Source organism: Euprymna scolopes, chromosome 46 (genome assembly GCF_053919585.1).
Source record: "Euprymna scolopes isolate OS-2025 chromosome 46, ASM5391958v1, whole genome shotgun sequence".
In the NCBI taxonomy this organism is placed as follows: Eukaryota; Metazoa; Mollusca; class Cephalopoda; order Sepiida; family Sepiolidae; genus Euprymna; species Euprymna scolopes.
This window is the reverse complement of record NC_136527.1, coordinates 142178874-142191197: the sequence shown is the minus strand read 5'-3', so window position 1 is coordinate 142191197 and position 12324 is coordinate 142178874. Positions and strand designations below refer to the sequence as shown.

Below are 12324 nucleotides of genomic sequence, written 5' to 3'. Positions count from 1 at the left end.
TTTAAAAAAATAGTATTTTCAAGTTTATGGCATTCTTGTTGTTATTCAAATTTTTAGGTGAAAGTACAGATTAGTTACAAAACACTCTTCTCCTCCCCATGTTAAGAATGCCTTCCTAAATGTTATTATTTCAGCCCGGTTCGTATTCTGCATAAATACCATTGTTTGTTTATTAAAGTGTTAGGTGAAAGTACAAAATAGTTACAAAACACTTCTCTGTTGAGAGGCTTTTTAAATAATGTTATTTCAGTGTGGTACCTTCTTTACCATCTTTTGTTTATTAAATTGTAAAGTGAAAATACAGAATAGTTACAAAACACCCTCCCCTCCCATGTTAAGAGTGGCTTTCTAAATAATGTTATTATTTCAGCATAGTTCATATTCTGCATAAGTGGCCACACTCTCTGCTAACGATTCTCATCACTTCTTGCCGTACAGGATCTACCAGATTTAGCGAGGTAACATACAAATCCTTGCTCATGAAATCGAGCCACCATAGCTTTTATTGTATTGGGAATAGGGGAATTTCTTGTGTTGAAGCTTTGTCAAAATTCTGTTTGAGCTTCTGATATTGACTCATTCAACCGAAAATACGACTCTACGATAAATATCCATTCCTCACTAGTGTAACGACTCATGATGACCTTGGAAGGGTTACTCTAGATCAGGGGTTCTCAACCGGGGACACACATGGCCCCAGGGGTCCATGGAATATTTCAGGGAGTCCACAGGCAAAACATAACAAACCTTATCATAATTATTATAGTTGTTGTAGAATACTTTATTTGCATTAAATTAGTTTTCATTTAAAAATAAAGCTTAATTATATAATATTTCTTTGATTATTAAAACCTCAAAATGTATATGAGTGAAAAATAGAAGATTGTGTTATGACCAATACTTATGAAGAGGTCCATGAGTAAAGAAAGGTTGAGAACCACTGATCTAGATGATCTGAAAGAAATAAAAGAAAAATATAAAAAATTAAAAAAGTTATAAATTTTTTTTAACCATCAGCTTCTTTTGGGACACCCTGTATATATATATATATACATATATATATATATATATATATATATATATATATATATATATTTGAGCACGACAAAGTTATTCTTTTTTTCGATTTTTCTGGATATCTTTTCCATCCAGAACAAAAAGATTAAACTTATAATATATTATACTAAAATTAAAACCTCCAATTTTATAATTAAAACCTATAACAATACTAACACCACATTAAACTGAACTAATATAGTGTATGAATTTATTTGCCCCTTCGAAAAATGTCTCCGAACCCACTCTAAAAACCCATACAACGCATACATAGGCCACATCACAACAACACTCTCCCGACGACTAACCTATCATTTAGCTGACAATAGCGCCATAAAAAACACCTAACATCCCATGATAAAAACCTACAGTCGTTCGGCAAATGGAAAAGATATTTTTGGATTAGCAAATAATATCACAGTAGCTTTTGGGTGGCTTTCTAACCGTATTTTGTATATAGTTTTTTTTTATTTGTAACTCATTATCGAGCACAAAAAAATGTAAAACATTTTTTTGTGCTCATGTAATGCTCGACACTACTTGTTGTTCGAACCGAATAAACATTTAAAAGTAAGTAAAATCGTCAAAGACCTATTAAGCTAGGCAGAGGAGTAAATTTTTTTGCGAAGGAGTTACTACTTATCAAGGCCTTGAAGCCACTTGAGGATTAGGGTCAATAAGCGTACAGTAGTGAATGGGAAAATTTCGTAATCGTTAGAAGTGTAAATTTGGTAAATTGGATTACTTAAGAATTTGATTATGTTGGACTTGAAGATAATATTGTAGTTTGAAAGCAGGAAAATAGAGGACATACCTAGTCTAAAATAATAAAAGTTAAAGAAATGCTAAATACTATAAAGGCCTGTTTCACTGACCTCATGAGGAGGAAGCATAGTAAACTGCTGTCAAAGCCTGTTAAACAAAACTGTTGGTTGCTGAACGTAATCAGAATAAAAGTAAATAAAAGTAAAAAAAAAACATGTAACAAAAAACAATGATATAAAGTTGTAAGGCAATTTAAAAAAACAAAAACAAAACAAAGACAACTTAAGTCAAAAGGGCCAAAAGTTAAAGAAATGTTAAACTTTCACACACAACTGATTTTTTATAAACAATTTACAAACTAGATAAAAACCTGCTAGATTTTTTTAGAACTTCAACCGAAATAAAAATTAGGAGCATTTTTAAACTTGTTGAATCGAGAGATGAAAATGATGTTCTCAACTTATTTAGAATTTATTAGAATGAAAAATATTAACGCAAATAATTTTAAAATTGAAATAAACTTCTAAATAAAAGAACAACAAAAACAACTTACGTCAAAAGGACCAAAATGAAAATGATAAGCTTATCGTGCCACTTCCTTATGTGGTGTTGTATATCTGTTACACTCATTAACCCTTATCCTTGAGTTGCCTCTGGGCCTTCATCAGTGGTCACCACTAATTAAGGCCCGGATGCCACTCAAGGATAAGGGTCAATAAGTGTACAGTAGTCAATGGGATAATATCGTAATCGTTATCTTATAAAAATGAATAAAAAATGAAGACTAAGCTTATTCAACACTTCTGCTTAACATTCATAGGAAAATGAATCGCAGATACATTCGTGGGCATTACCAAGGGTGATGCAAAGAAGGTGGGATCTCTACTGTTCTAGAAAGTTACTTATGCCTGAGAGTATCCTGTACCTTTATAAGGCCACCATTCACCAGGTATGGTGTAATGTTGCCACATTTGGGCTGCTGCATCTGCTACTAGTCTCGCCCTCTTAAAAAGAGGTCCAAAAGACCCGCACTATCAACCTCTGAATAGGTCCTGAACTGTTATCTAAACTTCAACCCCTGTCCCATCAACGAAATGTTGCATCCCTCTGCCTGTTTTACAAGTATTTTAATGGTAGGTGCTGTGAACTACAAGCTCTTGTGCCCCCTTGATGTAAATACCCTTGACACACAGCAAAATCCCACCCCTAGACAGAAATCTCTAGATGCAAGAAAGCCTTCTACTCTAATAATTTCTTCTCCAGAACTGCTAGACTTTGGAATTCCCTTCCAGGTTGCTGTTTTCTGACTGTACTCATATTGACAAATGCTTTCTGCAATCTTGTCTGCTGAACAGCCCTGTGTTGCCCGGATGTATGGAAGTGTATTTTGAGCAAAATTTTTTTTTAAACTTTGACCCCTATTATGACCCCTTAACATTTATTGTTTTGGGCTCAAATCAAGTTATTAATCCATGTCCAAGAAACCTACATCTAAAATTTAAAATGTTTAGACTCAAAATTGGCGGAGGAGTTTGGTAGAGTACTCAAAGGTCAAATCGTTGAACTTTGACCCCTTAACAGACAGATTTCTGTCTGAAAACCGATCACAAAGATTTTCCCAAATCTCAGTACCCTGTATATCAAATTTTGAGTCTGTAGACTGAAAATTGAGTTATTGAGTAGGAAAATGTACACACACAAACACACACACAGACACGTTCACTTTTATATATATATATATATGTGTGTGTATTTTGTTTAATGAATATTTTTTTTATTATAAACTAGCGGGGGTTACCCGGCGTTGCCCAGGTGTTTTGGGGTGTGTGGTCGGTCGGGGGTGGGTGTGTTAATGAAAACCTAAGAATAAGCGAAGTAAAAAAAAACAGAAAAACAAACGTTAAAAAATATGGCTTAAATAACCCTGCTTTAAAAAATCGAAAAAAAGAAGACATCTCACACCACGATTTGAACACAAAACCTTTAGATAATGAGGCCACACACTAAGCAACTGAGCTAATACGACGTCGCCGAAATTGTGTCGCTTTTTCAAATATTTAAAGTAAATAAGGTTACGACGTCATATGACGCATGCGTAGAAGCGAACTCGTCATGAGAGGACAGTTTTTGCTGACCCCCCCCTCCTGTGGAAGAGTGATGATTTGTAAGGTGAAAAAAATTAACGTTTTTGGACAATTTTTCGATATTTGTCGGGTGAAGGTTGGAAGTTTAAAATGATACCGATCTGGCGAAAATCCGTGACCTATGTGGAAAGTTTTTGCGAGATATACAAACACACATACATACATACACACATTTTCGCTTTTATATATACAGAAGTTCAAGTGAAGATGATTTTTTTAAGCCAACACAGCTAAACTTCAAGATATTTTTTTAAACATTCATGTGCTATATGGTGCTATATTATTAATAGTGATGAAACGATTCCAATATATTTCCCGATTCCGATACAATTACCGATTCCAAACTAAATTTCCAATTCCGATGCAATTACTGATTCTGATTCTTTATAAATCTCTAAATATTTTACTATATAGTTGTTTGTCCCGGTTGCTGTAAAAACATCTTAAATATGCATATATTTTCTCAAACGTAAAAACACACTTGTGAGAGTGTGATTAGAGATTTTAGTTTTACTGGAAGTTTGAATCAATGAATATTTATTATTTTATTATTACTACAATCAATAAACATTTATTATTTTATTATTACAACAAGCAGTGGAAGATGTTTTATAAAAACGAAATCAAATAAACTAGATAATTAAAGGAATCGATTTTGGCATCGGAAAAATCGGCTCAAATTTTCCCGATTTCAATATTGATTCCGATGACCCAGAAAGCTTTAATATTTTTGATTCCTGATTCCAATTAATTGTCTCAACACTTTATTATTTTTGTCTTATCATTCAAACACGGTTCTAACAAGGAATATTGTGCAATGATTCACCATAATGGAATCTAAAATATGCTGCTAGATCTTGAGTTGCATGGTTTGACTACTTTTGTAAGAACATTCGAATGCACTGATAACTCCTATTATTGCAAAACTTGCATTTTGTAATGTTTCATGTGTAGTGTTTCATATGTAGTGTTTCATGTGTAGTGTTTCACTGTTTTGTACTGGATTTATGACGGACCGTTTTTGTAGAACACCCCAGGTTGGTCCTCCAAGCATGACGTGACTTTATAAATGAGGGCTGCATCATCTAGGAAACGCTTTCCTTTCAAACCGGACATGGGTCAGGGGTTACTTATTCCATGTCTCTCGTATTTTGAAAGAAATTTCAATTTTTGTTCATTGAAACAAATAAAATTGTATTCAGAATAATTAAGGAATCAGAGAGATTATTTCTTCTGATTAGCAACTTTTTCATCATCGACACCTTAAATCATAGCGGGAATATCGCTCGCATGTCATTTTATTTGGGTTATACAGAGAGAGTTAACAAAGTGATGCTGTTTGTTGTGTTAGGGCTGATAATATTTCACTTACAATGTTGCCCGTTAATTCTGTCTCTCTCTTTTTTATCCCTTTCTGTTTATTTAATTATGTCTTATTTGATTTTTTTATTTAATTGATTTTTTTATTTATTTGATTTTTTTATTTATTTGATTTTTTTATTTAATTGATTTTTTATTTATTTGATTTTTTTATTTAATTGATTTTTTATTTAATTGATTTTTTATTTAATTGATTTAAGAAGTTGATTTTTTTTATTTATTTGATTTTTTTATTTATTTGATTTTTTTATTTATTTGATTTTTTTATTTATTTGATTTTTTTATTTATTTGATTTTTTTATTTAATTGATTTTTTTATTTAATTGATTTAAGAAGTTGATTTTTTTATTTATTTGATTTTTTTATTAAATTGATTTAAGAAGTTGATTTTTTTATTTATTTGATTTTTTTATTTAATTGATTTTTTTATTTATTTGATTTTTTTATTTATTTGATTTTTTTATTTGGTTGATTTAAGAAGTTGATTTTTTTTATTTATTCAATTTTTTTATTTAATTGATTTAAGAAGTTGATTTTTTTTTATTTATTTGATTTTTTTATTTGGTTGATTTAAGAAGTTGATAATTTTTTTATGTATTGATACCAATGCTTATGATATTAAACACAAAAAATAAAATGTTTACAAAGTTATAAAAATAAAGTATTTTTATTTTAAAGATAAATGTTTTTATTTAAATTTATCATTCAAAGACGATATTGTTTGTTTTTACTCATTTAAAACTGATTCAAAGCTTCACTGCTCTCTCAATTTGTGACCAAATTTCAAACAATTTTTACAGTTCATAGGTCACCTTCTCAGGTATATTTTGAAAAAAATTTGACTTTTCGTTCAGTAAAACAAAAGTTATAATAAAATTATTGTGTTCAAAAGTTCTCAGAATGTGTAAGGAATGTAGCGACGTTTTTTTCTGATTGGCTGTTGGTTACCATAGCAACCAAATCTGTTACACTACTTCAAATTGGCTGGGAATGGCAGACATGATGACGTAACAAGATATAAAAAAAGTGTTGCTAATAATTCACTGCTGTCCTGATATGCCACTCAGCTGTACTGTTGCTGATAATTCACCGTCGCTAAAAAAAATGCGAGCATGAAAAGTAATATAGTTAAGCTTAAACTTAGAAAAGTAAAGGACTACTTGTTAAAACTGGAAAAGAAAAAGACAGGATATTCCAGTAAAAAATATAATACATTTTTAACTTAAAATATTGCATCATTAAGAATTAATTATATAATGTTAAATTGAATTTTGTAAAACGTAAACCATGATTTTTTTTGTTGTTTTGAAAATTTTCAGAGAGGAAATAGTTTTAATGATTATTTTTTTTTGTTGTCTCCTCTAGTATATCTATATTACTGCCAGGGCACTAATATAGATATACCACGTTTTTTGACAATTTTATAAGTTCCAAATTGGTAGAGATACAAAATATTTCAAATATGTAATTATGAATTGCAATGAGGATTTATTTTCTTTTGTATTTTAATGAAATCTATCATGTCAATTTCATGTATAAAGGTCTGAAGGCCACTCGAGAATAAGAGTTAATATTATTTGGTAGTGTAGTAATCGTTAATGGTGTAATGATTTGAAGGCTACCATGTTGTATTCAAGTCGCCAGAAAAAGTATATATATATATATATATATATAGCCAAATTGAATATTAAAATCTTCATATTATTAGGTTTATGGGATGAAACGATATAAAAATTTGTAGTCTTTTAAAGATAATAACACTATTCTATAGTTAAAATTTTATGACAATTGGCAAAAAAACCCCCTATATTTTTGAAACAATAAAATATGCCTAGATTTGCCTAGATTTGCATATATAGTATCCTAGCAGGCCAGCTTTAGTTTTGCTGTTTCCTTTTTCTCCTCTGTGGCCTATATATATACTCATAGCCAAATTGAATATTAAAATGCTCATATTATTGGGTCTATGGGACGAAACTATATATAAATTTGCAGACTTTTTGAAGATTATAATATTGGTAATTTTATTACCATTTTTATGACAATTGGCAAAAATGAACCTATATTTTCCAAACAATAAAATATGCCCAAATTTTCCTATATTTGCATATATATATATATATATATATATATATAGCATCCTAGCAGGGCAGCTTTAGTTTTGTTGCTTTGAGATGAATTTTGTTCAAGGTTGTCTTTTGGGTTTTTTTTCTTTGCTTGGCTGTCTCGCCTTAAGTTCTTAATTGGAAGAGATGCAAAATATTTCAAATATGTAATTATGAATTGCAATGAGGATTTTATTTGTATTTTGATGAAATCTTTTTCTCCATCGGCAGGTAACAAAAGAGAAACAAACCAAAGAAACATCTACAAAGAAAACTTGAACACATACAGGAGAACTTGAATGCCTACTGGATATCAACATATACATACAGTTTGTAGAGAACGTTGTAAACATATACAGTTTTTAGACAACGTTGTAAGCATACAATTTTTAGACAATGTTGTATACATATACAATTTTTAGACAACGTTGTAAACATACAATTTTTAAAAACGTTTTAAAAACGTAAACAACGTTGTAAACATACAATTTTTAGACAACGTTGTAAACATACAATTTTTAGACAACGTTGTAAACATATAGTTTGTAGACAACGTTGTAAACATAGAATTTTTAGACAACGTTGTAAACATATACAATTTTTAGACAACGTTGTAAACATACAATTTTTAGACAACGTTGTAAACATATACAATTTTTAGACAACGTTGTAAACATACAATTTTTAGACAACGTTGTAAACATATACAATTTTTAGACAAGAAAAAAATATATATATAATTACTGGTAATATTTACCTACTTTTGAACTAGTGGCCAATCAAAATTCTGAGTACAAACTTTTCCATCTCATATAGAAATCAATTCTAATCCTAACCCTAGATTTTTAGAGAACCTACTTACATAAGATGAAAGCGATTTCTTTTTCGTGTGAAATTTGTGGTTCTTGCTTTCTGAAGAAATCTCAATTAAAAACTCATACGCAAAACACAAACAATGGAGACGGACCATATTCGTGTGAAGTGTGTGCTTCGGTGTTCACAAACAAATGTCATTTGAAAGTACATTTACGAACCCACACTGGTGATAAACGATTTTCCTGCGAATACTGCGGCTCATCGTATGCAACAAAGTCGACGTTGAACAAGCATATACAAAAGCATTCAGGAAAGAAACCTTATTGCTGTGTTGTGTGTGGAACCGCTTTTCCATGTCCATCTAAAATCAAGGCGCATATGAGAATACATACTGGAGAGAAACCATATCATTGTGAATTATGTGGTTGTGCGTTCACGGCAAGTAATGTGTTAAAGATACATATGCGGAAACACTCAGGTGAAAAACCTTATAAATGCAACGTGTGTGGCTCAGCATTTTCACAAAATACTCACTTACGATTACATATGAGAACACATACTGGAGAGAAACCATATTGTTGTGAAGTATGTGGCTATTCTTTTATAGCGCGCTCGAGCTTGAAGTTGCATATGAACACGCACACTGGAGAAAAACAGTTCTCTTGTGACGTCTGCAGTTTATCGTTTTCAACAAAAACAACTCTAAGGATTCATATGCGAACTCACACTGGGGAAAAACCATATTCCTGTGACGTATGTGGAAAAACATTTAGAAGAAATTCTCATTTAAAAATACACAAGACAATTCATACCGGGATAAAACCTTACTCATGTGAAATATGTGGCTCTTCTTTTGCAGCTGGTTATGTTTTAAAGGTCCATATGCGGACCCATAGTGGGGAAAAGCCTTTTTCATGTGAAATTTGTGGCAAGAAATTCCCGGAAAAATCTCGAATAAGAATACACATGCGTATACACACAGGTGAAAAACCATATTCTTGTGAAGTATGTGGCACCTCTTTTGCAAACTCTTCTTATTTAATTCTCCACCGGCGAATACACACTGGAGAGAAACCATATTCGTGCACAGTCTGTGGCAACTCTTTTCCACAGTCATCCCATCTGAAGTCTCACATGCGGACTCACACTGGAGAGAAACCATATTCTTGTGATGTGTGCAAAAAAGCCTACACAACAAGCACTGCGTTGAAATTACACATAGTGTCGCACAATGGAAATAAGCCTTACGCTTGTGAACTTTGTGAAAAATCGTTCGCGGAAAAAGCAAGATTAAAAATACATGAACGAACACATACTGGGGAGAAACCTTATTCTTGTGAAATCTGTGGTAAATCATTTGCCAGCAGACCTAACTTTAAGGCTCATATGCGTACACATATTGGATGAAAAGCAAGCATACCCGGTGAACCAAGTGCAAGTGAAATACAAACGATTGCACTGAAAGGGACGGCTAGAATCCTGAAAAGATCTCTTGGTTGGACTCACTAAAATAGGGGTAAATGTCAGACATCTGGTTGGATGTCCCATCCCCTAGAAGAAAAAGTTTAAGAAAAATGAAAAAAAGATGAAAATTGAATGCCTATTGGACAGAACTTGAATGTCTACAGGATATTAATGTACAGTAAAACCTCAAGATTTCGGCTGGAATCCAAAAAAAAATGCAAGGGAAATAAAGAATAAAACTAGATAGAACTTAAATGCCTACTGGAGACATCATTTGTCAGAAGACCTAACTTCAATGTCCCCTAATGATGGAGGTCTGAACAGAGTTGAAAGGGAGAAACAGACCAAATATCAAAGTCTCATGTATGGCATGAAAAGAAACTGTAATCTTTAGGAGATATCAGTCATACCAATTATAGGTGCCACAGGGCTTATGAAGAAGAACCTGAAGTCCTACTAATATTCCTGATGAACCAAGTGCAAAAAGAAATCCAGACAATTACACTTAAGGGAACAATGTGGATACTAAAAAGAGCTCTCGGTTGGTTTCAGTAAAAAGCAGGGGAATGTTTGCAGTGTGTTTGGCTGCCCTATACCCAGCATTATTATTTTAAAAGAAAGAAAATGGAAAAAAAAGAATTGAATATATCGAACACATAGGAATTAAATGCCTACTGGAGAACTTAAATGCCTACTGGAAGGATATATGAGTCCTTATTTGCCTCAATATGCATATACGTATGAATAGTATTGGAGAAGACTTGAATGCGTATGGATATAATTTTTGGAAAGCAGCTCAGAAAGCAGAAATATAAAAAAAAATTAGAACTTGAATGCCAGAAAACCTAACTTCAATCCACATATTAGTGAGGTCGAATATGTATTCGACCTCACTAATATTCCTTAATAAGAATTGAATGCCTACTGGAGAGAACTTAAATACATACAAGAAATAAAACGTTTTATTTACTGGATATTTTTCCGGTACAAGAACCCAAGTTTGCCCAGCTGGCCAAACTTGGGTTCTTGTCAACAAAACAAAAAAAATTAGAACTTGAATGCCAGAAAACCTAACTTCAATGCACATATGCGTGCACATACTCGACCTCACTAATATTACTTAATATTATACTGGAGAGAAACCTTATTCTTGTGAGATCTGTGGTAAATCATTTGCCAGCTGACCTAACTTTAATGCTCATATGTGTACACATATTGGATGAGAATTGAATGCCTACAGGATATTAACGTGCAATATAACCTTGAGATTTCGGCTGGTATCAATAAAAAGCAAAGAAAATCAAAAAGAATAAAATAAGATAGAACTTAAATGCCTACTGGAAGGATATGTGAGTCCTTATTTGCGACAACTTCAATATGCGTATACGTATGAATAGTATTGGAGGAGACTTGAATGCATATGGGATATAATTTTTGGAAAGTAGAAATAAAGAACAAAAATTAGGTTTTCTGGCATTCATGTTCTAACTTCAATGCACATATGTGTGCACAAACTCGACCTAACTTGAATGCCTACTAGACACTATCCTTGAGTGTCTAAGGTCTCTCTGTAAAGGGGTTTGTCAGAACAATCTGGCATGAGGATACTTTTCCATAGAAGTAAACCCTGACCAAATATTTAAAATTACATAGTATTCACAACCCAAATAATATCTACTCATTACGGCTACCCTAGAGTTTTTCCTAGGAATGGTGCACCTTCTCCAAGTGATATTACCTCAAGTAATAGCACGAAGCTGGATACTCCACCAGACTAGATAAATTCTTGTCCTGGAATCCAGTAAGACCAAGAGACCAAAATAAAATATATACTACAACATATGAAAATGGGTAATTAGGGAGAGGAAAATTATGTTCTCAATTTCTTTACTAATTCAGTGTTTGAGAGATAAAGAACTTTAATGGAACATTCGAATATCTATGTATCTCATATAGAGTTCAAGTGTTAGCCCCTGGTTGTGGGCCCCTTGATTTCCGAGAACTTCGACTGAAGTAAAATAAAACAAAAAAGACCTAACTAATATTACTTAATGTTATAGATATTGGATGAAAATTGAATGCATATTGGACAAAACTTGAATGCCTACAAGATATTAACGTACAGTAAAACTTCGAGATTTTTGGGAGAGAAAAATTATGTTCTCAATTTCTTTACTAACTCAGTGTTTGAGAGATAAAGAATAAAACTAAATAGAACTTAAATACTTGCAGAAAGAAAGATAAGGAAATTTAATTGAACATTTATCTATGTATCTCCTATAGAGCTGAAGTGTTAGCCCCAGGTAATTTCTGAGAATAAAATAAAAGAGAACTTAAATGTATACAATATAAACAAATATACAGTTTAGGTTGTAACTTTGCGTGACTAAAACGGACAAATTATAGCGTCGTGGTGTCATCTTTATAAACATTGATTCTTTAGTTTCTTTTTTTTATCATTTAATTATAGCAATATTTTTTTTCATTTAATATTAGCAATATTTTTTTTCATTTAATAATAGCAATATTTTTTTTTCATTTAATATTTAATAATAGCAATATTTTTTTTCACTTAATAATAGCAATATTTTTTT

General features: G+C 31.7%; 1 protein-coding gene across 1 annotated transcript in view; it reads left to right on the top strand.

Annotated features, from left to right (window-relative positions):
* Positions 1–12324, top strand: part of LOC145270218 (uncharacterized) — a 115754-nt gene that overhangs the window by 56090 nt on the left and 47340 nt on the right. Inside the window, exon 3 of the mRNA XM_080125850.1 lies at positions 8300–9656. Coding sequence (XP_079981976.1) covers positions 8300–9656 — 1357 coding nt within the window. The remainder of the gene's footprint in view (positions 1–8299; positions 9657–12324) is intronic.